This window comes from Dermacentor andersoni, chromosome 4 (genome assembly GCF_023375885.2).
Source record: "Dermacentor andersoni chromosome 4, qqDerAnde1_hic_scaffold, whole genome shotgun sequence".
NCBI classification, from domain to species: domain Eukaryota; kingdom Metazoa; phylum Arthropoda; class Arachnida; order Ixodida; family Ixodidae; genus Dermacentor; species Dermacentor andersoni.
Window position 1 is genome coordinate 22,140,661 of NC_092817.1, and position 25,921 is coordinate 22,166,581.

The following is a 25,921-nucleotide window of genomic DNA, read 5'->3' on the forward strand; positions in this document are numbered from 1 at the left end:
AGAAAGAGAGAAAGAAAGAAAGAAAAAAAGAAACAAAGAAACAAAGAAACAATCAAACAAACTAGCGGAGTGCTTATTAGTACAGTGCTGTAGCCTAACAAAAATTTAATTCACTGTCCAAGTGAAGTATTAACGGTTACTTTCTGGACGCTGTGCACGCCGCATTGAAGCGATCTATGTATGTAAAGATGGCTGAAGAAGTTGTTTTCTATCTATCGATATAAGTACCAGCTTGTTTAAGGTGGCCACTAAAAGGTGTCGGCGATTAAAATGCGGTTCGGAAGGTTTTCGTTACGTCGCTTTTGACACGTTTCGCAACGTGCAGGTGCTGACCATCGTGGACATCTGGGAGCCCCTCGCCGAAGCATTCGTCATTTCTTGGTCTACTTGAGCATATTACGCATATAGTACTAATAAAAAAACAAATTAGCACTGAAGGGCTGTTGTCGCTGTTCATTAGTCCGTCTTTCACGTGCCTTCTGGCGTATACGCGCTTTTGTGATGAAAGTTTTGGCCTTATTTGGAGGAGCGAAGCGGGAACTTTCTTCGGACATTAACGATTGCTTCGTATGTTTTTTTCGTAGAATGTGGATGATTCTCTGAGTTATTAACAGCGACAAGTGTAGTGTGGCAAGTTTCTCAACTGATAGTGTCCCTTCTTGCAAGAGTGTATTTTGTAAGCTGCGCCAGGCCAGGAGTAGGTCGTTAAAAGGACGTCGGGTGAACTTCCAGTAGCGATGCGTAAAGTGAACATTGCAAGTCCGGACACGGATACGTGGCAACGCTTACCCCCTGCGGGCGTGCATTCTTCTCTGGAGATCAGCAGGAACGACGACAGTGCGTCGAGACGTCGGATTCGGCGACAAGGCGAAGTTGCGGCTCACAATGGCGCCCTGAAGAAGCTGCTTTTTCGCTCGAATACACTCAATTGCTGCGAGAACAGCTGTGCAACTCATGCGCGCTATAGGTGGTATAGTGGCTACGCTCCAGTAGCCTATAGATCCCTGTCAGCCTATGTGGATACGCCGTTAATCGTGCCCGTAACGTTGCGCAGAACCAGTACAACTGTGCAGATATAATTATCATCTTCACCATACCACCTTCCTTCTTCATCTCCTTACCTGGGGGGGGGGGGGAGTATTCTGTATAATGTTCACTAGGTGGAGTCTTACAAAATACCGCCCCCCCCCCCCCGCCCAGGTCTCTGTCCTCTTTCCACAAACCACTTCCCTCAGCGTAGAGTACCAGGCCAGATGCACGTCACTCAAGCCGACCTCTGCACCTATATATGTCTCGATAAAGTCCCTCTTATTTTTTTTATTTTATCAGTCTACATCTGCAAACGTTCTAAAATGCTTAGAAAATTCACCTGCAAGGTTCTGAACTCACTGCATAGAATTTAGAACAGTGCGCGCGCACTGTGGTACAGAACGCAACGGTGAAAACGTATAATGGAAACTAAGACATTAAAAATGCTTCTGCTTCAGCAGCACATGGTGACCAAAGCACGAACTTGAGAATCGAGTATTTGTGTTGCGCTGTTGGTCCAAATTATTTCCACTGACGCAGCTCCCCACATCGCGAGCTGCAGGAAAGCAGAAGGTGGCGACCGCGTTAACCTGAAGAGCTATATTTCGGCGAATCGCGGACAAGGTCGCCGGAGGGCAGACGAAGAAAATATTGCGAATGAGAAGGCGCAGTCGGTATAGTATCGGCTTTCTTTCCCGGGTGGCTTGGCATCTGTGCTCAAAGAGGCCGTGACACTTGAACGCGTTTCGAGCGGAAGATAAACTTGGGTTAAAAAAGATAAGGGGCTAGGCGAAGCACTCGAGTACTGCCTTGTTGGCGTCGGAGGGTTTCTCGCAGAGTGGCTGACAAAGTTGGTAAACAGCATATATTACGATGCTCACCCGGTCGTGTCTTCTAGTTTTGAGGTAAGACCCTTACTCCTTACTTTCACACTTACGTAGACACTGCAGCACTTATCATCTGCACGTTTACGAAGAAAACATGCCCTGCGACACATAGCATAAGCTTCGTTTACACGTTGGTGGACACAAGAACCAGCGCAAGAACGAAGGAACGAGTGAATAAAACGCGACACGAACGCTGTGTGAGATGGCGCTCGTGTCGTGCTTTTCTTACCTTTTCCCTGCGTCTACGCACTAGTCTCTGCGTCTTCCGTCATGAAAATACGACCTTACCAATTTGGAGTCTTAATATGGTAACATGCACTCGACTGAAGTTGGTCGGATCAGAAGACTGGCCCAGGCCGACCTGTCCTCGTTTACATGCGTTTTGCCTGTAGGGTCGGACAAGTCAACCCTCGTCCGCACGCAGTAGGACTTACCCAGTCCGCGAGCGCTTACATGAGCCTGACTAAGTCGGTCTGAGTCAGCTTGTCGGTCTGAGATGCGGCTGTCGGGCTCGTGCAAACGCAGTCATAAATATACACCCAAGAAGGGGGCGCCAGAAGTGCTTGGTGCACGCAAAGCTCACTGGAGACAACGTTAACCATGCAGCTTCCTCCCGCCCTTCTGTATGCAGCTTCAGCAGCCGCGCCTCCCACTGAATTCTATTAGATAAGCCGCCAGGTAGACAAGTAGGCTTGTAAGACAAGTACCAATGGTCTACCTGGCAGGTTATCTAACGGAAGTCAGTGGGAGACGGCTGCTGAAGCTGTATACAGCGGAGTGGAAGGAGGCTGCGTAACGTTGTCTCCACTGAGCCTTGCTTGCACCAAGCACTTTTCTAGGACGTCTGTTTATGGCTGCGGTTGCGCGTTTGCGTTGCACGACTTGTTAACAAAGTCACTTGGTAGCCACTGGTCTAGGGCCATCGCCAAGAAGCATCAGCGGGGAGACTGATTCGGATCATTGCAGCAAGCGTGCGTGCATACGGCGTGTGCCCCGCCGGGGCCAAGGTTGATTGGCAAGCAGACAGTGAAGGTTGCATGGAGGCCAGACAAGTTTGAGTCGTAGTGTTGATTGCGTGCCCTGCGCGCAGACCATTGCAATTTGTTACGTTCGTTCATTAAATAGTGTTCTGTTGCAGTTAACCACTGTGGCATCTTTCTGGTGATGACTATCAATTACGGACCCTACAAATAAGCCAGGTCGCTTCACGTTATGTACTGATCACTGCCGTATTAGCTGAATTCCTCCAGTTGGACCTCGGCAAAATTAGCCGACATTTACTTCAGCTCGCGTCCACTCATAATCACCAGCCCTCACTCAGCGAGTGAAAATGAGCGAGTTCGGCGAGCAGTCGACCTACATGATCAGCCGTGCGTTGAATGGACGTCGTTTGGGTTGCAGCGAAAGGCAGACATATACACAAGGCATCAGCGTCCCCTGGTTTGTTTATATGTATTGCGGCGCTGTCCTTCGTCTGTTTCGCGCTACAGTCCGAAACATGCGCAGGACCTGCAACCGCTTGCTACAGTGGCACTCACGCTCACTGTCTTTATAAACCCCCCCACAATGGCATTCACTCAACAATCACCTGCGCTCAGTTGTACACACATCCGCGGCTCTATAATAGTGAGTGTACTCATGAGTGTATTCAAGTGTGAGTGAGTGTACTCAAGCTACGCAGTATGCACTCGTTACACCTTAAAAGCAAGTCGACATTTTCTTGGTTGCACCTACGAGTGTTTGAAGTCTACATATTGAAAATTAAGAACCCTTTGAGTTTATTACGAATGTTCCATAGTCATCTTTGACCAAATAATCTATTCACACACGAATCCCGTACACACAGCACAGCACTGTGTTTGCCCGGAAGCGGTGAGACTGCGTCAGCAGGCAGCCCTAACATCCTGTCTGGAGGCGACGTTCTGGTTGATCAACCAAATGGCAAGTGTCTGCTCCACGGCGCCCGGATAGCATCTGCGTTTCCACATGCAGCGCACTAAAAGGGGCCGAACCGCAACACTCATTGTGCACATTTTGTGCCAGGTCAAGAATTCTAAGAGGATTCTCCCACATAAGCATGCTCTCTCTTGGGGGACGAGCTTGTTGATTAAGTGAGGAAGTTAATTACATGATTTAGTTCATCAAAGAGGTTATTGGCACTTATCTCAGTTTAGCATGTCTACCACTGCCATTGATAATTAATGAGCAGAAAGTGTCACTTTGCCTTTTTGTCTTTTGTAATCTTCATTTACAGACGTGTCCTGCACGAACACTGATTGCTAAATACATAGGCCCGTTTATAACTCCGTTTGAATTCACAGCAGTGGCGGACATCAGTACGCCACTGCTATGGATTCGGACAGGGCTATGAATGGGGCGGTGGGTGCAATCATTGTTTGTGCAAGACTCGTCTCGGTCATAGAAAATTGTCTTCAGTCATTGAGAAGATCACTGAAACACTCAGCAGACGTGACCGATGCCGACGACCAATGTTCCCTGCGGAGCATTGCCGATCGCTTCGATTGTCACCCGGAGCAGAACGCCACTGAAAAGGCGTGCCGCGCCAGGGGTTGCTGCTGGAGGAGCGGCGCAGTGGAGGGATCCGACGTTCCGCTCTGCTTCTTCCCAAAGGACTACATCGGCTACCGAGTGGTAGGCATCGCCTCGCACGACGAAGGCGTCCGTCTCAAGTTGTCCCGGCAGACGCCCTCGGGCATCGACGACGACGTGCAAGCGGTTGACGTGAGCGTCGGCTACTACGATCGGGACACAGTCAGAATAACGGCAAGCCTGATTTTCTACACTTAACAAATCACACTGCTTTTTTGCAAGTGCATGTTAAAAACATGAAGAAGACGTACGTTGGCTTCGTGTACAAAGATATCAGGACTGAAATTTGCACAGTATGTAGGCACAGTGTAAATATAGCAGCGCCTTGTGACACCGACAATAAATAAGGAAAAGTCGACACAGAGCACTGTCATCAATTCCTGACTCTTCAAGTCGGAAGTAAGCGATTAAGCAATTCTTGCTGTTGTTCTCACTGACGGATCCTTGGGCGCTATAACGTAAACGATTTACAAACTTTTCTATTCCAATTCTGCATTCAGCCCACCGCTATTGGTCGAAAACTTTTTTGGACCACCCCACTTCACCCGTCCGTCACGCGACGTCACAAGAACCGTGATAGCTCCCCATCTGACATGACGTGTACACACTGATTATGCACGACTTGACCAAACAAAAGAAAAATAGTTATTTCTGATTCGACCCCTTTTCTCCATTAGCCCTCGGCTATTGGTCAAAAATTTTCGGGCTGCACCCACTTCACCTGCCTGTCACGCGACGTCACAATACCGGAACAACTGCCCGCGTCAAAGTGACGTGAACGCGTTAAATATGCATTAATATGCCGAACAAAACTGAATTTTCTTCTGAATAGCCGCAGGCTGCCCCGTTCCGACAGGAATAAAAGATGGCTGCCGCTGATCGCTCCGGCACTGGCGACTCGCACCTGCCGGAGAGCATGGGTTTATTTGTGTATTATAAAACTTTCTGCGTGGCCGTGCAGCGTTTTCTAGCACTTTCGACACGTTTACGACCTCGTTCTGCCAACTCTTCTTTGCTGAGGATCCGTTTCAGCGTCATTCTTAAGCTTAAGCCGCCGCGATTTTCGACCAGCCACCGCAAGCTAAGTAGGGGAAAGCGGAGCAATCCCAGACGCCGGCACCACCCTCTTGATCCGGTTATCGAGTTTCAGTACAGTGGCTCGGCCCCATAGAATCCCTCTCCATTTGAGCGTACTCCTCGCCTCTTGTCAGCCAATTAGATAAGACAAGCCACCCAGTGTAGGCAATGTTATTCGTTTTTAAAGCAAACAAAAGTGGCCTCCTATGAACGAGGACAGCCTTTGATTGGCCTGTTCAGACAACCCTGCGGGTGACCGCCCGATGCTTGCGTCGGCGGTTACGCAGATTTGACGTCAGGAAATTGGAATAAAAACATATTTGAATAGTTTTACGTTATGGGGCCTCTTGTTTCAAGGCGCTGTTAATTCGTTATGTCACATATGACTAGTCCAGCAGAAGTTGTTGGTCACCTTCCGAATATTCGGTCTTCTAAACAAGCAGCGAAATAAAACGCGCTGACTGATCCTGATATACTTTGTCGACGTTTTTTATAGGTTGAGTTCGCTAAGCGATCTCAATGCGTCCTACACGCTTGATTGAGCAACATGGACTCGGTGGTAGCATTGGCGCACTTGCGACTGTGAAATGGTTGGGAATTCAAAGAATTCAAAGTAAACAGCGGCAACGTAAATTAGGCCAGACAGAATTGATTACCAGCCTCAAACGAGGGGCAATGTCTGTGATAATTTCAGCAACGGTTTCTTGGTGTATTAAGGCATAAAATGACAACAGCCGTGACTCAGCTCGTAATATTGTTTGCGATAAGTTTAATGACAATCGAGCGCTTAATCTTGTTCTTTCTATGGAAAATTAACTCGCGGTGGGAGAGAACACAGGACAGAAAAAGAAGAGAGCTGTAGGATCGATGTGTAAGAAGCACGCTCATGCTCACTGAGTGACGAACCGAAGCACATCACGCAAATGCAGCGAGCTACACGCACTTTGCGCGCCTGATTTTGATAGAACTGACTGACTCCATTGCGTCTAAATAAAGCATATATTCAAGTTACTGTAGCTATATAGAGAGTAATATCGTTTGTCGCAGGAACCACCGCGCTTGACAGCTACTCAATAGACGCAAAAAGACAAAATGAAAACATTGCAATAGACACGTTAAATTTATTTTTGTTTAGATTGTTGATACAACGCGGGAACGCTTCGTTCCCCCTTTGCCAGAGATACCCCAAAAGACATTCAAAGGTAGACGGGACTACATCGTCAACGCTTCAGACTGTGGAGTACTCAGTGTTCACCGCTTGGACGAGCACAACACAACCTTGTAAGTACCTAATAACCGCATGTCAAGTGTTTCTTACGAGTTATTGTTAAAGGCACTACGACAGAGGTTGAGAGACGATATCGCCTAGGTCATTTGCGGTTGAAGAAGTCAGTATCTATTGACAATCACTGGTTTTCAACATCATCATCAGCCTATTTTTATGTCCACTGCAGGACGAAGGCCTCCCCCAGCGATTTCCAACTACTCCTGTCTCGTGCTAGCCGATTCCGACCTACACCTGCACATTTCCTGATTTCATTACCTCACCAATTTCCTGCCGTCCTCGACTGCGCTTCCCTTCCCTTGGCACCCATTCTCTAATTCTAATGGTCCACCAGTTATCTTCCCTATGCATTACATTATCTGCCAAGCTCCATTGTTCTCCTCCTAATGTCAGGTAGAATATCGGCTATCCCTGTTTGCTATCTGATCCACACCACCCTCTACCTGTCTGTTAACGTTACGCCTAACATTTTTCGTTCCATAGCTTTTTGCGCGGTCCTCAACTTGTTCTCAACCTTATTTGCTATCCTCTATGGTTCTACCACATATGTTACCACCGGTTACCACAGACTAATTTACTGCGATTCGATTAGTAGTTTTATTAACAATATTAAGAGGCATGTTGACAATGCAAATTGAAGATGGCCAGCACACAAAGTACATCCATATGTTTGGAATTCTCTGTTGTAAAACGCCAGTTTAGATATATGCGCACACAAAGTGTGCGGCAAAATACATATATTGATATTTCAGTTACTATTTTACCGCACTGCACTAGTGCAGAATGCTGAATGCTGAACGAATGCTGAACTAGTGCTGTTCAGAATGCTGAACTAGTGCAGAATGCCTTACCGTGCAATCACGGTTCGATTCAATAGCTTCCCAAGACTTTGTACTGGGACACATAGACATTCTCTATCGATTCCTTTCCAAAATATCCCACTTCCTTTCAGTTTCAAATTTTTTTCACGCATTTAACCGGCTATTCCTCCTTAATATACAACTGTTACGCCGCGAGGGTGAACACAGTGAAGCAACTGTTGCTTTTCGGCTTTATACTCGTCGTTCTTCCTGCAGGTTCAGTGCAAACCTATCGCGGCTTGTGTTCACCGACTACTTCCTGCAGCTGTCGACGTTGATGCCCACTGATCTCGTTTACGGCCTCGGAGAGCAGTGGACATCCCTGCGACGCAGTGTTGACTGGAGGCGTTACTACCTGTTCACCCGAGACGGCTGGCCCAGGGTAAGGCAAAGCGTGGCTCGTTTTCTTGCCACTTTCGCGCAGTGTTAATAAGCGGGCCATTTAAACCTAATCAGCGGCCATCATATCTAATCGTTTTCAGACGTTCTAAAAAATAGAAATATTCAGCACATATTCGCAGTCTATTAGCGAGCACACATCAACAACTGCCTCAACTGAAAGTGAATACCTAAAAAAATGCCGAAAGGATTTCCCAACATAATTTTTAGCTGATGCTCGAGTTTTCGCAAAATTGGTCAAGTCTGTAGAAGTTTTCACGACGGCCATTAGAAGTTCTGATAAGGTACTTCGCTGGGAGTCTGACTTGAGTTTTCTCAGTCTTTTATTCAATTAATTGCTCCCAGCCAGGCAGATCTTTGCAGAATGTTTACCGCTGATGTCGAATAGAGAGCAAGTTTCATGGTTGTGCGTCGTCTCCTTCTTGGAAGGATTGAGAACCATTCTGCACCCTTGCGCTTTATCCCACCTCCTCCCCTTCAGCCCAATGTCAACCTTTATGGAGCGCATCCCCTCTACGTGGCTCTGGAACACAGTGGATACAGCCACGGCATATACCTTCACAACAGCAATTTTATCGGTAAGCAATTATGCAAATTATTTCCCGGTTCTGGAACATTAGTCAATGCACTTCATGACGTAAATAACTGAAACGCCAAACAAGCATAAGAATAGGGGCACACAGAAAGGCTACTTTCTACGAATTGTATTTGATAAGCTCTACGGAGTAATTACCGTATATGCTTGCTCATACATACATAAACGCATTACATACAAGCACAATGACCTTAATATCATCGGTCTCTATTCTGCACGCTTTCTTTCGGCGTTATAACTACAATATGGACGAAACTCGATCACGTGTGTGCTTATAACTATTGGGAACATTGTGGTGTCCGCTTGGTTCTTAACCTCCTCCGTCATGTCAGTCTATAGTGCTAATTCATATGGTTCGCAAAGGATAACTATACGAAACCTGATGCAATTAAGTGTTCACACCCTGCAGAGATCCTGCTGCAGCCGACGCCAGCGGCCACATTTCGCACCCTGGGTGGCATGCTTGACTTCTTCGTTTTCACGGGCCCCAGTCCGGGACATGTGGTGCAGCAGTACCAGCGTGTGGTGGGCTTCCCCGCCATGCCTCCGTACTGGGCCCTCGGCTTTCACCTCTGCCGTTACGGTTACGGCACACTCAACAGGACCCGCGAAATCATGGAGAAAAACATCCAAGCCGGCATTCCTCTGGTGAGGAGCGTGAAACTTCTCGAAGCGCCAGGGCAATCGGCTTCAAGCATGCATATGTGTTGTGCGCTGCTCCGCTCTGCACTGATTAAATGAGAGGGAAAAATAACATTGAGGACGACGGCGTCGGAAGAATGCGTACGCAGAAGCACAGTAGACTGTGGCGTGTCCTAAACTTGTTTGCAAGCCCTCGAATCCAATGAAGTGTCGTGAAAACGCTTAATAAGGCCGTTATATTGCCTGACTGGCCCATGTCGAGTCACACAAAATGCTCAAATCGGATGTCGTTAGATCACAACATAACTTGTCACACCTTTCAGTGGTTGTATTTTTTCTACAGACATCACGTACGCGCAATCGATAAAAAGCCTGCAATTACTCAATCTTTTCTACAGGCTGCTTCGGCTCACAGTGTCATTTTGCTGTTTTGAGAACAAGGAACAAAAAAAAAAGATAATAGCCTATAGGCTATGGTTTGCTCATCACACACACAAAAAAAAAAACAGTACTGAAATGCTAAGCATACGGTTACTTCTAAAGTAGTGCCCGTTGTCACTTTCCCTAATCAATCTGCTTGCAAGCTTTGTGATTCAACCTGTACCATGACATCACGTCAGCGCCAAACTTTGGTTGCAATAATATCATAAACTATACAAAGAAGTCCAGGGAGAGATATCCAGCGAGAGCTGAGTTCTTTCAGCTCGGAGCTGATTGGACTTATGTTTACTTACCGCTTCTGGTACAGGACATACAGTGGAGCGACATAGACTACATGGACAGTCTGAACGATTTCACCTACGACAAGGATAGGTACGCTGATCTTCCAGACTTCGTTGCGAAAATCCACGAGGGAGGGCGTCACTACGTCATGATATTCGTAAGTTCCTTCGCAGCTACGCGCTTCGTTAAGTAAGCGTGTACGTTTTCTTTTTATTGATATCTCCTTCACATATTTCGGTCACAGTCTGTATTAATAAATTATAAAAAGAAGCAAAAGTCGCTAGCGCATATGTTTACTGCTATTGTCACTAATGCGCCTCGACCGATTCTCTCGGAAATCGCAGGACCCAGGAGTGAGCGGAAGCGAAATGCCCGGCACCTATCCGCCACTTGATGAAGGACTTCAGATGGACGTTTTCGTGAAAAATGTGACAGGTGGAATCGTGTACGCCAAGGTATGTCTGCTCTCTCACGGGCTCTCTTACGTTGAACTCCAAGGGCCACCGATCGCTTGCTCCTGCCAGTGCGCGTAGTATCCCTTTGAACTCTGCCAAAAGTTAAAATGTCTCATCACACAGCGAGGCAAACTTTGGAACTAATTGATTCGCATGCACTGCAGGTGTGGAACAAGGTGAGCACCGTGTTCCCTGACTTCACGCATCCCAATTCGACTCGTTACTGGACGAGGCAGTTCCGAAGATTTCACGACGCGGTACCTTTCGACGGAGCCTGGATAGTAAGACCACGATATTTATTTGGAGCACTATAGTGTTGTAGCTGCCGATCGGGGTATGTGTATACGGACAGCTTCGTGGCGAAGGGTCGCGTTGTGGTTCGGGCGCCGCCTTTGCCACTTCTTGTTCTTTGCACTGGAAAGCCCATAATAGCAATCTGAAAGCATCTAGGCTGGATATATGTATTTCGAAATTTGGGAATAATGGCGAAAATTTAAATTGAAATATCGGCAGGATGTCATTTCGAATAGATAGGCTTTTCGGCGAAATATAGGCGGCTACGCAAAGTTCATGTGAGCCAATAATTTTTCGGTGTCTATTTGGTTATACTAATATTGTAGCCAGTACTCCTAGCGCACAAAGAAGCGCAAGAATTGAACCGAGAAAATTGCGCTACAGGACAACCACCACTGAGTGAAGCTCAACACTTTCATAAGAAAAAAGAGCACAACGCCTACGAAGCGAAGGGAAAGTAATAAGGAGAAATCAAATTAGGAACGCAAGCGGCTTTTCTATCATCAAAATTTGACAAAGGAACAAATCTCGGAGTTTTAGGGGAGCATGTGCAATGGGACTAATTTTCTCGCACTCCCAGCCGAGACACGTAGCCTTGTAACGACCCCAATTCTACTGTTATGATATTGTTAAATGCAAAAAATGCTTCCTGCGAATAACTGATGCCGTCGCACATAACAATAGACTGGGACGCGCTGCATGGCACAGGACATGAACGAGCCGTCGAACCGGTACGACGGCCACAAGGACGGATGCCCACGCGACCAGAGAGTGGAGCGTCCGCCTTACGTTCCGGGCCACGATCCCCTCTCCATTCACACGTTGTGTATGAGCGACCAGCACTACGTGTCTTCGCACTACAACGTGCACAGCGTCTACTCGCAGCTGGAAGCTAGGGCCACTCACCGGTGAGTTGTCTAACTCTCAGGGCAGATATGGCAGTGACACGAGGGAACCGCTTGATGTACCTGGCGATGAGCTGCGCCGTCGTTAAATGACTGTGCACCTCGTTCTTTACCATGGCATACCATACGGGTTAAAGGATAAAGGACCCTCCCACAAAGAATCACAGGACACACTTTGCAACTTTTGGCATCTTACTTTCCCATCAGGTTGAGCGGCAAAGGTGGACAAACAAAGTGCAAGGGATGCTGACCGGGACTGAACCCTGTTTCGCACTCCACACTGGTGGCGAGAAAAATTGTTGAAAATAATAAAGGGAGAATAGTACATGGAGCATATGTACGCTACGATCACTGCTTGCGTCACAGAGGGTTATTGAGCGTGGTCGACATTAAAAGCCTAATCAGTGTTATTTGGGCTTTCTTCGGCTGCGACGTGAGAGACCAAGGTTCTACGATCTTGCTCTTCGAGAAAGCTGTTCCACGAAGCTGATTTAAGGAGCTTTCCATCATCAGCGCTGTGTCGGTGTACCGCTGAAGAAAATAAACTTTATTAAAAAGAATGGTCCGGCAAGCTACTATTCTTGCTGTGTTCATACAAAGACTAGAAACGTCAAATGTAGACACTTATATTTGCAGCAGGAATATTTATTTCGGTGTATTTGCGTACCACGTCTGTACTGACTAGTGCAAAAAAGACAGCTAGCTCTACCAGGGAGACACGAACTGTTTTCAACATAGTATCACTCATCGTCATTAAGAAAAAGAACTGCACGAATAGCCTCTCCACAGCTTTAGAGCCAGGTTGCAAACAATATCTCCAAGAAAGAATGGCTGCTGTATGGCTAGCTTTCCAAAAAGCGATAAATGAATGTTTGCCGAAAAACGATAAGAAATTAAAAAAAAAAAGAAGAAAAAATCTTCTGAAAGACTGGTGTGCCGTAGACACATGTAAAATGGCCCGTTGCATGGGAAATATCGCAGGGCGTATAGCGTAAATGAAAGACTGCTACATGTCTACACTGACAAAAACAATAAATCACAGACGACTACAAGCAAAAATTACCATGTTGCCATGTAGCTTCCGGGGCACCCGAAAACGAAAACAGCGCTTGCATTACTTATTTTGTTTTTTGCATTGTTTCGAAAACGTTTGTCGTTGCCTCACTTCTGATAATTTGAGATACCGTGTTTATCAAGCGGAGAAAAGTGACCAGACTTTAACTTTCGGTTGTTGCGAAATATTTGGTTAGATTCTAATATTCGAGAATACCGAATAGCTCCTTTTCGAATAAGAATATGAATAATTACGTGGAGTGTTCAATTCATATTCGAAACTTTAAATATTCGCCCACCCCTACTAGAAAGGTATTATTACGATACCATCAACTCAGGCTTAAGAGACGAGCCGCCGCAAGAAAGGCGATGAAGTGTCTGGGCGAGCGTCTGTTCAGAATGTACTATCGTTGGGTGCCTCTAAACTTGGGCACAGCGACGGGAAGGTTAGCACTGCCATTGAAGATTTCTGTTTAGGATCAATGAGATATAAACTCTGTATACAAAATGTTAGGCCTCCTTGTCTTTCATCCAAATTGAATTTGAATTGTTTTATTTTTGTGGTTATGGTAGGATTTTCATATTTACAAAATCATGCAGGCTCTGAGCTCTGTCTTTCGATTCTAACTTAACCATGTATACAATATCTTGCACTCTTATTGGACATTTTACTTCGACCTACCCGATTCTTGGTCTATCCCCCAAATTGGATATACGTGCCAGTATACCTTAATGATCTACATGTACAGTCGCGGTCAAAAATACGCGGCCCACGGCTCCAGTCGGCGGAGCGGCCGCGAGCCGCACCGCGGCGCTCGCGTCGGCGCTGCGAGAGTTTGCGCTCTGACGACAGGTATCTCCCTCGCTCTCGGGCGGATACGTAACGGACGATACGTAACGGGCGGATACGTAACGGATACGGACGATACGTAGGGAGATACCTGTCGTCAGAGCGCAAACTCTCGCAGCGCCGACGCGAGCGCCGCGGTGCGGCTCGCGGCCGCTCCGCCGACTGGAGCCGTGGGCCGCGTATTTTTGACCGCGACTGTACATCTACGTCTGCCTACTATATTGTTTGTCTTTGCTAATTGTATATATATTATGTGTAATCTTAATATTGCACTAATTATTATTGTTACATAGCAAGATTACTATGTATGCCCTTCCTGTTATAATCCCTGATGGGATCGACAGTATGAATAAATAAAATAAATAAATATGTCGATGGTATCGTAATATCGTAATACGCCGGTGGCAGACATGATCGGTCGCTTATGCAGTACGAAGTGTGTTCCTCTTTTCACTGCACCTATGGTTTCCAGGGCATTGGTAGAGATCCGCCAGAAGCGTCCCTTCATTATTTCGCGGTCCACCTCTCCGGGTCAAGGTGCCTGGTCCGGTCATTGGTCGGGAGACATACAGTCCAGCTGGGAAGATCTGAGGCTCAGCATACCCAGTATGTACAATTTGTCTGCACGGCCTTGCTCAAGATGCACCTCAGAAACATCACGCTTGCGCGGATATGGCGCCCCCGCGTTCGGCACGTAGCTTCGAGAAATGGCGTATAGAGAGACTCGGGCAGCAAGACGGAGGGATATTCAGTCCCTTTGGCCACGGCGGAACGCGTCCGTCTCTATTGGGAGCGCAACAGCGCAGTAGATTGAAGCAAGCGCAGGAGCCCTGACCATACGAGGGGGCCGGGCTCGAGCGGCACAGGGTACTCCGACGCCACCATGGAGGGGAGGAGGTCATTTCTTTACCTACCCAAATGCCTTCCGCAAATGAAACGGTCCCACTACCAATAGGAATACAAAATTAAACCGTAAGACCACCACTTGCTGCAACGTAAGTTAAGCACGTAGGCTTTCTAATGCGTGAATAAGCGCAACTTGGGTATTTGGCTACGTCATTTGTGCCCGTATACACTTTCTACAGCACGTCCAAGACGTTTCGCGTAGACTCTGCGGCTGCGTCTCTGATAGAGCCTACCTGATTTTTGTTTTTCAGATGTTCTCAGTTTCGGCATGTACGGCATACCTCTGTCCGGTGCGGACATATGCGGTTTTCAGGGCAACACCACCGTGGAATTGTGTGCCCGTTGGCAAGTTGTGGGAGCGTTCTATCCGTTTGCAAGAAATCACAACTCCCTTTCCAGCAAGGTGTGCATAAATTTACCTTCACCTAATCTCATTCGCGTGCGGTGAACGCATTATTTGGTGTCCCAGTATATACAACGCGTTGCGTTACGGGTACACCCTGCATGATCTGATTTTCCAATGCTTTAACTATGCCCATGCGGCATCCTGACGGCGCAAGTCCAAGTGTGAATCGTGATTGCGACTCGCAAAGCGTAGTATGCGGCTTTAAGCATGTATGTCGTCCTTGTACCAGAGCACGGCAAAGTGTTCGCTTGCCGATGATTTTAGCCATATGTTCGTGCCAACGGTCAGCTGTATACTGTAGCTGCTCCTTACTTACAGTTTAGCAAATTTTAGGAATTTGAATACTGTTTCAAGCTCTTATGTTCTTTTTGTTTCAGGTATTCACCGCTTGCAATAACGAATTAAGGAGTCAAAGAGTTCAAGTGTGTACCCCTTATTATGAACATGCGGCATACTAAACCTTAGTGACTCTGTTATCTACCGTTCAAGAGGTGTGATTGTCAAGTACATAGGGCTTCAATCTGGTATTTACAAGTACCTCGTGTCTGACGTCACCTGCAGGCACAGCCAAAGCAGTCTTCGGGTTTACTCCGTAGCCGCAGCAGCCGATCACGTATGAGACGCTTGCTCAACCCGGCCGTGGTTGCAATAAAGGAAACAGGCACACGGAACGATTAAAACGCGAGCGTCGAGCCGGAAGTATGACGTTGTGGTTTTTGAGGGGAGCACGAGGCTCAGAGGCAAGGCAAGGCTTGTAAAGAAGGGGCAGAGAGAGAGGACGGTTGGCTATACTTGGTCCACTTGGCTACCCTTCGCGTGGAGAGGGAAACGGGAGAAAGGGAAGAGAGAAATTCGGATTAATCAGGTGCACAACACAAGGCGTGCACAGCTTGTCTACACACGACCACTCAACTCTATTGCCTTCAGGTACTGGAAAAGCGTGCACCCGTGTCTCTTTATGGAATCATGAGAGCCGAGGTGAGACCCCCATGACCCTAGCTTCGGGGAAATGACGATTGTAAAGGCTTGTAGGTTCCCAGGTGAGCAATGCGAACGAGCCCTTCAATCGGCCAAGCAACGGCGAACACGTCCCAGTAAAATTCATTGCTAATGTATCGTTACTTACAGTGGTCTATGAGCATGTTGACGCTACAAGCATTTCGTTATCTACACGAACGCAGGACCAAGACCCGTACAGTATGGGACCTGAGGTAGCGCGAGCCACCAGGATTGCCCTGACTGTCCGCTACGCTATGCTGCCATACCTGTACACACTTTTCTATAGGAGCCACGTCTACGGAGAGACTGTAGCCAGGGCACTTTTCTTCGAGTGGGTGCTCATATCTACCGACTATGAACATGCCAATCAGACATTTTAAATCTTGAACTTTCTTTATGACAACTGTACATAATTACGTTATCATGTTTCTTGTTCCTCAGCCAGCATGCTCTATGTGATCTACGTCTTAGTCATCAAAGGTAGTGCGTATGAGAAATACATGCAGCTGCCCTCTTCGCGTCTTTTACAGCGTTTGTGTGCCACCAAGCAATAGTATACTGTTGTTTAGCGTTGTTTATGTTGAATCTGGTGCCTTTTTACGAATCAAATCCGAACAACAAACAGAAACACATCTGTCAATTAATTATGACGAAAATAAAGTTCAAGTCGTTTAGAATAGGACGTAGACCCTTATTTTCAGCTATGGGGTACTAATGTGTTTTTAACAAACACTGCAAAACAGTTTACGAAGAGGTGTACAAAACTTTCAATAAGTCAAGGAGATAATTAGCCGAACCCGTTTTTAGCGATATATGATACATAACCGTCATTACACGGCCTCCCAAGTCTAACAATTCCGGAAATTCTCAGGTTTCCAGAAGACCCCCGCACCTACGACATCGAAGAACAGTTTATGTGGGGATCGGCATTGCTCATATCACCAGCTCTCCACAAGGTGAGTTTGAATTAGTGTAAGATTCAGTGACGTGCACGTACGTACAACACGTGGCTCACAGTCAATCTTGCACTAATTTAATTATTTAATTATGAGGTTTTACGTGCCAAAACCACTGTCTGCTTATGAGGCACGCCGTTGTGGAGGACTCCGGAAATTTTGACCACCTGGGGTTCTTTAACGTGCACCTAAATCTAGGTATACGCGAGTGTTTTCGCTTTCGCCCCCATCGAGATGCCGCCGCCGTGGCCGAGATTCGATCCCGCGACCTCGTGCTCAGCAGCCTAACACCATAGCCACTGAGCAATCACGGTGGGTTCAATTTTGCACTGAATTTGATAGCGACGAACAAATGTCGATAAGAACGCCCTAGTTCGTCGACAAGTAAACAAAGCGCTACTCATATGTACAATATCGGACCACACAAAATGGCGATCAAGAAATAATGGAGTTTTACAAGCACCTCCTTTGAAACGGAGCGCTGGCTGACGGAGCTCGTTATTTTTACCTTTATTCTGCGTTTATATGCGGTTCTTGAGAACCGCGATTGACATCAACTGGTGCGCAAACTGATAGGACAAAAAAAAGAAGACATTGGTAGTGCACCGTGGCCTCCGCGATCGGGCGTAGGCCACATGTTGCTATCAGTTGATCTGAGCTCTAAAGGGCATCTCTTTCACACATTGTGCGCAGAGTGTCGGTCGGTTGGTCGGTCTTGCAGTATACCACGGCTTTCAGTACCACGAGTCCTTACCAACTTGCTCAACTTACAGTCGTCCGAAAATTTTCCCTTATGAATTTCGCGCCGAAGCCTCAGCTCTGGTACGGCCGGTACGACGTCATCGATTTCAAAGCATTTTCTCGCATATGGCGCCGTTTTGGCGCAGGAAGTGTTCTCAATCCTCGAAACTTGCTACATTTTGAGTCTTTTGTGAACAAAAATTGACTAGTTCCGAGGAGTCGCTGTCGGAACCCGTGACGCCTCGGCGAGCTGGTGCTAGAACTTCAAGGCAGCGTCGCCGCCATTTTCCTTCCGCGTTTTTTCTCGCTTACTAACCCTCACTTCGTGATAGGAGTGACCGTTTAGAAATTGCGGATGATTAGTGCTATAATACAAGCTTAATTTTCCTCTTTAGTGTCCCTTTAATTACTCGCTTGCGTGTTTGCTGTGGTTGTTGTAATTATTGCATCCGGGCCATTGTAATACTCATTGCTTTGTCAACTCTCGCTTTTAACTGAATGTCAGGTACAAAGCCCGCAAAGAAACGCTTCCTGAACGACGCTCTTCCGAAACGCAGGCGCAAACGGAGGTGAAGGCCTACGTTCCGCGGGGCACGTGGTACGACTTGTACGACGGTCGACGTTTCGAGCAACCCTCGGGCGGCTACCACTATTTCTCGGCGCCTATGGACAAGGTGAACATCCTGGTGCGCGGAGGTCACCTCGTGCCGATGCAAGAGCCGTCTGTTACCACCACAATGAGGTCAGCGAAAACAGCTGCACCGCAGAGTAACATATCTTCCGTAGATGTGAGAGCAGAATGTAGCACGCTCCTAATTTGGAATCCCACACGACTTCTTCGCGCGCTAGACATTCTTTCTGAGCTCTTGGACCACACAGAAACGGCACCTTATACCTAAAGACTACCACGCCTTCTTTCTTTTTTTTTATTGCCTTATCACGGAACTGAACAACGGGTAAAGTTTGCCTAGAGAAAGGTTGAAAAATCAACTTGGGGCTTATCCACACTCGAGAACGTGTCTCCAAACAGACGGAGAACACGTCTCCCACCAGTTGGCCAACGTGTCAGTCGGTATCTGTATTTCTAAACATGCTGTCACGCTACACAACAGCGTTAGCGACAAGAGCAAGTTTTGTCCATGCAGAGTGACAGCCTTGGCAACAATAACGAGGGACAACGTCGCCCCACATGGGCGATGGCGTTCACACATTGCGGCACGCGCTACAGCGCCCCTCTAAGATTTGACAGCGCGGTCGTGGCTGGTTGCGAGAAATGTTGAATGACGTGCTGCCCAGTGCGAGTGGCTCTTGCAGCATCCATCTTAGGCACCCGTACTAGTGCTGTGCATAAAATAAATTTCGGATTAAAACGTTCATTTCGCATCCATATACATTACAAATGGCGTTAATTTAGGCATATTTGTTACTAATGGTTTGTTTTTCTTAACCTTTTCTTCTAACAGCTGCATAAATTTTTACACTTTTCTCTGCATTCTTTTTACTTCGAATTTCGCGGCGAGATCGCATTTTTTTGGTCCCACAACGTTGAATAAAGCACTCAATTGACATCTTTGCTTATCTGGTCAGTCAAGCAAAACCTGAAAACGCGAGGCCATCGCGCCATATCCGGGGGAGCCGCGCGGGATTCAAGTGGTCTGATCGCGAGTGAAGCACGTGGGCGCTGGAGCAACTCCAACTGGCGACGCCTCCTCGTCAGGTTACTTGATAAGCGACCCCCCTGAACTCCGCGGCCTCTTTCCACCTCCCAGCGCCTTCCCTCTCGCCATGTCACTACGCTTTCAGCCGTCTGTGCTGCTCTACTGTTATTCGGTTAGATAAACAACCACAAAACTCGCGCAAGAGACAAGGAAAGCTATCACATATATATATATATATATATATGAAATCGTTGTATGCACACCTCGCCATCGAAGAAGCGCTCGAGCTGCTGAAAAGAGACGTGGGCTGGAATAAATGAAATCTTTCCATTGCGTTGATGATAGGAGACACGATATTATTTTTCAGTGGCTGGCGGGTCATTGTGGCATCGTTGGTAACCACCTCGCCGACGACGCTGCCCGACGTGTCCACAATGAAGCGCCGACACTCCTTATACCTTTAAATTGCGAAGCTGCAAAAGAGCTTCGTGATCTCGCTCGTAATATCACGCTGGGTTATTGAAACACTCTGCAGGAGTCAAACCATAACTCGTACAGCCTCGATTCGTCATTATAACTGCAGTTACTAACATTTTTTTTTTCCCGACGAGACGCAACACTGCTGTGTCGCAGGTGGGTCTGATTAGGCTTCACTAACTCAAATACAGCTATCACTTCGGAATGGCTGACTCACACATGAGCGCTAAGCGTAGATATGAAGAAGTCATCGCTCATCGCCTGTGCCACTGCTCCCGCTTCGACAAACGACGTTCGACTCTCCAGCGTGCCTTGAGTAGACCGGACGATCGGCCTTTCACAGAGGCAAAGTACTTAGGAGCCTGCCCTCACAACTCATCAGCCCAGAAAGCCATGCGAGCTCTTCTACAGTACATTGTACGTATAAAACTCTCGTGAGACCTAAATTCGAATATGCTTGCTCAGTTTTAAGCCCTGGTCAATTTACACTAACAAACCTTCTCGAATTTATTCAGAACCGCAATGCCCGATTTATCTTGTCCGTCTATTCTCTTTATACCAGTGTTTCGTTAATGAAACAAACACTTGGCTTAGATGACCTTGCAGATCGCTGAAAGCACCTTAATCTGTGCATCTTCTAGAAAATATTTCATGATTTCAGCCTCTCAAGGACGAGCTGCTGCTTCAGCCATCATACGTGTAACCTCGGGTGGATCATGCCATGAAAGTTGGCACACTCGAGGCCGCACCAACATATACAATAATTTCTTTATCCGAAGAACCGTGCCTCCAATGATTGGAACCACTTTCCCGCGCCACTATTGCTGCTGTAACATGTCCTAAAAATTTCAAATCAGCTGTCAGCTCACGCATTTGTTCTCGCCTCAACTCTCTGTAAAGCCTTTGGGTGATTGGGAGCAGATAAATAAATAAATAAATAAATAAATAAATAAATAAATAAATAAATAAATAAATATGAAGGCGACAGACTTGACTGCCCGATGTAGATACGCTGTACCTTGCATAGTGCGTGTGAATGAACTGGGCTCACGTTTCCTCTCTCCCTCACAAACGCATATATTTTCTATCCCCGTCTCCACCTGCAGGGTAGGAAACTGGATAGTCTAGTCAACCTCCCTTCTTTTCCTTCTCTTTCTCTCTCTCTGTTCACCGCCTGGCAAATGACGATGTCAAGTGTTATTAAATGATGGGGGCCAATATATGCGATCTTGCTGCCAAATTTGAACGAAAACAAAAAAGCGGTATGCAAGAAATCTTTTAAGTATCATCATCATAATTAGCTGCATGCAGCTTATTTTATGTACACTGAAAAACGAAGGCATCTTCTAGCGATCTCCAATTACCCCTGTCCTGCGCCAATCGGTTCCAGCTAGGGCCTGCAAATTTATTAATTTCCTCACCCCACCTATTCTTCTGCCGTCCTAGACTGCGCTTCCCTTCTCTTGGCACCCATTCGGTAACCCTAATGAACCACCGGTTATCTTACCTACGCATTACATGACCTGCCCATGCAGCTCAATTTCTTTCTCTTTATGTCAATTAGAATATCGGCTATTCCTATTTGCTCTCTGATCGCCACCGCTCTCTTCCTGTCTCTTAACGTTACGCCTAACATATCAGAATATATAAACGCTGATCACTGTGCCATGCCTGCCTAACCGCAGTATTTCTTTGTTTGCTGCTACGTTCCAGGGGGATTTGTTCTCCCTCATGATGAAATACACTTTCTGCTATGAGCTCTTCTCGTTTTAACAAACTGATAATCAACTAAAACCTCGTGACTGATTAAGTCTTCTGGAGCGCATGTGTGTATGCGCCTTTTTATGTCCCGTTTGTGCTTCTTTAGTCCTGACTTCCGCCTGTCATTCTCAAGAATCGCTCTCTTTTGCCGCCCCCTGTCGCCCCTATGCTGAAAATTTCGACATTTAGCAACTGTGCGGATCGTTACGGCCATTTAAAGAAATTTTTTCTCGCACTCTGCAGCCGCAAGAATCCGATATGGCTCTTTGTGGCGCCAGATGACCAGAAGAAGGCCCAAGGCGCCATGTACTGGGACGACGGAGAATCTCTCGGTGCTTCTTAAAACTTTTGACTGAGAGAAGTGCATGCATGTCTCTCTCTCTCTCTGTTTTACTTGCATTGCCATGCATATATAGAATGTATCACCAAGAGGCGAAATTTACTCTTCTAGATGCCGTGCAGAAGCAAGCGTACAGCATGTACAACTTTACCCTGGCGAAGGTAAGCATGAAAACACTGCTGTTTAGCGCTTTTAGACTGTCGTAACACTGTTTTTATACTGTCGTGTCGTACGGTGCGTTCGCGTTTGTCTCAAGTTGCGACGCCACGACGCCCATGGCCAAACATAATGCCAAGTGGGATTTTCCGACTGCTGCGCACCACATAAACTTCTTCAAATGCAAAAAAAAAAAAATTTAGTGCAAAACGTAAATGGTCCTTTCCGAAGCTCACGGAACACTGATATTCGCGTTGAGAACGCGCCTTAATTAACTGCTCTCTTGCGTTTTCAGAACCTGTTGACCGTAAACCACGTGGACAGAGGCTGTACTGATAAGCTGACGTTTGGCGGAGCCATCGTGACCGGCGTAGAAGAGCAACCTCGCTCGGTCAGAATTGTTGGAGGACGTCCTCTCAGATTTTATTATTCACACATTGATCAGGTAAGGCGCCTCACAAATGTTGTTGCATTAGACGTTGTAGACTTATAAGAAGATACCGAAAGACATGGAATAGCCGCGCTGTTCGCAGCGTCCTGTGATGCCGTGATCAGCCAGATATTTTTTTTTTTTTAATAAGGTGGTTGTTTTGCACAATGCTTTGCACAATGTTTTGCACATTTCTGTATTCCGCTGCTGGCATAAACGTTGTGCGCCCATAGACTATATAAGCGCATGCACTATAGCGTTCCTCAGCTAGTTATCCCGCCCATACCTCACAATATGCACCCTGAACATAATCCGGAGCGACGTGCAGAAAGAGCTAAACAACTGCAAAAGCGCTACGACCAAGCTGCTGACGTAGCCTACGTGGACACAGCGGAATACCCCAACCAAAACGTCATGGCGGTCGTCGCAGTCGCGGGCTCGCAGTACCGCCTCGCTGCGGCCGCATCAACACTCACCACGCAATCCGAAGAAGGAGAAGAAACGGCCGTCGCTTTGGCGTATACGCAGCTACCAGTGCACACTGCATCATCAGCGACTCAAAAACGGCCATTCGCAATTACACAAGAGGATTGATAGCGCCCCAAGGGCAGAAGATACTCTCTGGCACTCCTCCCTCAAGGCACCGCCGCGTCCAGATCATCTGGGCCCCTGGTCACTAGAGTCTTAACGAAGCCGCCCATGATGCTGCCCGAGCTCTCACACACCGGGCGCATCATCCTTCTCCTGAGTCTTCTGATCCCGACCAGCCCTCTGCTCTACATCGTGGTCAAGCGCGGGACCGAATGGTCACGTTCAGTGAAATTCTCCTCCACTACCGCAGAAAGCGGTTACGCTACCCCCCAGCACACAAAACACTGAATAAACATCAATCCACCACTTGGCGACTCCTTCAGACGACGCAAACTTTCCCGAACCCCGTGCTTTACAACCGCATTTACCCCGATGCATACTCCCCACTCTGCAAAGCGTGCGAGGCCCGCGCTGACCTCGATCACATTATCTGGCAATGCCCCAAAGTCTCACCCACCAACACCTACCGCACCAACACACGCATCATAACTACGACCGAGCAGTGGGAGACTTTGCTGCTCAGCTTGGACCCAGAGGAGCAGCTCTGGACCGTCCGGATGGCCGAAGACGCCACCAGAAAGCAAGGACTGGCCGCCGACTGAGGAAGGGGGGGACTGGAAGTTAGTCTCCCGACCCCCGCCACCCCTAAAGTTATAAAGTTATATCTCTCTGCCGAGCGGCTTTGTGCGCCCACTTGTCTAAGCGGAACGGACGGTAAACGTCCAGCCAACGTTATCGAATATTTATTTCGCTGGACGGTGGGTGCTCACTGATTCCGACGGTTTGCCGCCGGTCTCATCTCGCGTTCTATCGAGGTGCGGCGCCTGCAACTCCACTGGATGCACTCATCATAATATCGGTGTTGTTGGACGCCTGACCACTGTTCCTTCTGCCAAGTAGCGTTTGCCTTGCGTGCTACGCCACGCCGACGTAACTATGGAGTGCACTACTATACACTCTAATTTGAACAGTGCCCGAGGGGTTCCATTGCAAGAGCAGGAGATCGAAGCAAACGCGCAGGTGCATCTACGAGGGCTGCGGACTTGAGCGGCACAGGGTATATAGAGGTTGTCCCACATAACTTTAGCCAAAGTTTTAAAAATGAAAGGCACTCTGGACGCGAGTTGAACCGAACGCATAATGTTGGCACTGGCCTAGAGTTACTCAGGCTATTTTTTATTTTCCCCTTAACTAAGGATTAGTTATGTTTAATTAACCAACTCTTTAAGGATTGGCTGCAGACCCCAAGTGTGATACGCAAGGTTGTAGAGCACCTTGAGAAACATCTCAATAAATTATTTCCAACACGGTATATCGCACGTGGTCCTTTTTTCCGCGTTCCAAAGAAATCCCGCGAGATATGAAAAAATATCACGTGACGGGGCGCTTGCGCACTGTTTTTGTGCTGCTCTCGAGCGTGCTATGGATGAACAAGGTCGGCTGTAGCGAGACTGGCCCGCGACAGGGCATTTGCACCGTCATGCGATAAGAGCCGCATGCCCAGATACCTACACCAGGCATAATGTAGAGACTGCGGAGAGATGGGTGACGCGGAGCACTTAATATGGGCTTGCCGGCGCTACACGGCGGAGCGAAACATTATACTTGACCAGCGTGAGATGAGATTTCCCGTACAACTGCGCACAACGTCTCGCGTTTCCAGAAGGTCACCAGATCATCCGAAGAGAGGTACTACATGCCCTATTCTTGTGTTTCTTAGGGACAGTGGACTTTCAGACATGTGGTGGCAGACTGTACATCCAGAAAGAGGCGCTACAGGCAGACCAAGTGCCGGCCTCGTCTGCCAGGCTAAAACCGCCTGTGGCACCACCACCGGATCTAGAAACAGCGGGCGCAGTCATCTTGCGTACTCTAGAGGGCCAATACGCACACACAAGTCGGAGGCACTGCGCATGCGCAAAATCCTGAAGTAGTGGCTAGCGCACTTTTTGATCAGCTATATCTGAAGTTGTTCACTGTCGTGGGATTTTCCATTCTTTGCGGTTTATGGGAAATTGTCTCCAAGCCCATTTTCAAAACACTCATTGATGACAATAAATGCTGCTTTGCTTCCTCTGAATCCTAATTCTATCGCCGTCGTACAGCGCTCTAGATAAACAATTACCATTCACCTTGTCAAAACTTTGGCTCCAGGCTGAGGCTTCTGTTGATCGATTCAAATCTACCATCTTACTCTTAGGGGGCGCGTCCGGTGCCGATTAAGCACTTAAATATGAACCTGCTTGCCGGGTCAAGAATGCGCAAAATACCTCAATTTGTTTTCAACTTCTATGTGTTGGAGCTTTTGCGGTGCATCTCATTAATTTAGAAACGTCTTTCTGTGGTCATTCTTTAGATGCTGAGAATTTTCGACATCGCCCAGCCCATGGACGAAGACTTCAGCATTACGTGGTCCAAGACATCTTAATAACGATAAATACGCATTATTGCACCCATGCATTTGTCTTGTATGTATGCTGTCTGCCTAAATGAATAAAGCATACAGAATATCGGCGGCCATTTATCGGTAGATGCGAGAGAAATGCATGAGCACTACGTCGCATCTCACTGAGTCTCGAATCCATGATGTAAACCACGTTCGCCACATTACAAAGTGTTGTTCAGACGCTCACTCGACACGTGTCCTGACTCTTCGGTGAGCGAAGCGCAACTGACGGCGGTTCGGAGCAGACCATCGTTCGAACTATTTATGTGGTCCGGAGAAAGTGGACGGGAACACGGCGCCGCGGTAGCTCGGTTGGTAAGCTCGCACATCCACAGGTCTCCATCGCACACGTAATGCGAAGACGTGAGTTGGTATCCCACATGCGGCCAG

The 25,921-nt window shown here is 47.4% G+C and overlaps 2 protein-coding genes across 9 annotated transcripts in view; both read left to right on the forward strand.

Moving 5' to 3' along the window:
• The window catches only part of LOC126536008 (lysosomal alpha-glucosidase-like), a 64,106-nt gene extending 63,669 nt beyond the window's left edge, over window positions 1-437 (forward strand). The window contains exon 21 of the mRNA XM_050182896.3: window positions 326-437. Within this exon, the coding sequence (XP_050038853.1) occupies window positions 326-391 (66 nt within the window). The 3' untranslated portion in view covers window positions 392-437. The remainder of the gene's footprint in view (window positions 1-325) is intronic.
• A 1,301-nt stretch (window positions 438-1,738) lies between these two features.
• On the forward strand, window positions 1,739-25,595 carry LOC126536007 (lysosomal alpha-glucosidase-like). 8 transcript variants are annotated; one of them, XM_055073488.2, is made up of 21 exons: window positions 1,760-1,934; window positions 3,763-3,857; window positions 4,384-4,700; window positions 6,739-6,884; window positions 7,965-8,130; window positions 8,629-8,725; window positions 9,152-9,390; window positions 10,133-10,264; window positions 10,452-10,562; window positions 10,727-10,843; window positions 11,565-11,764; window positions 14,137-14,270; window positions 14,822-14,973; window positions 15,354-15,398; window positions 16,158-16,306; window positions 16,847-16,931; window positions 18,230-18,414; window positions 21,812-21,900; window positions 22,020-22,069; window positions 22,360-22,509; window positions 25,442-25,595. In XM_055073488.2, the coding sequence occupies exons 1-21, from the start codon at window positions 1,903-1,905 to the stop codon at window positions 25,511-25,513; spliced, it is 2,763 nt and encodes a 920-aa protein (XP_054929463.1). In that variant the 5' UTR covers window positions 1,760-1,902; the 3' UTR covers window positions 25,514-25,595. The 8 variants fall into 8 exon arrangements, 5 of the variants coding, with proteins under 5 accessions (XP_054929467.1, XP_054929466.1, XP_054929463.1 ...); XM_055073490.2 differs by lacking the exon at window positions 15,354-15,398 and having other exon boundaries at window positions 1,765-1,934; XM_055073489.2 differs by having other exon boundaries at window positions 1,844-1,934; window positions 3,768-4,700.
• Window positions 25,596-25,921: the final 326 nt, after the last annotated feature.

Excerpts from the sequence above, each read along its gene's own strand:
- LOC126536007 (XM_055073488.2), top strand. The coding sequence starts at position 1,903 with ATGCTCACCCGGTCGTGTCTTCTAGTTTTGAG. Across the intron at positions 8,726-9,151 it reads TCACAACAGCAATTTTATCG|AGATCCTGCTGCAGCCGACG; the intron begins GTAAGCAATTAT and ends CACACCCTGCAG. Across the intron at positions 9,391-10,132 it reads TCCAAGCCGGCATTCCTCTG|GACATACAGTGGAGCGACAT; the intron begins GTGAGGAGCGTG and ends CTTCTGGTACAG.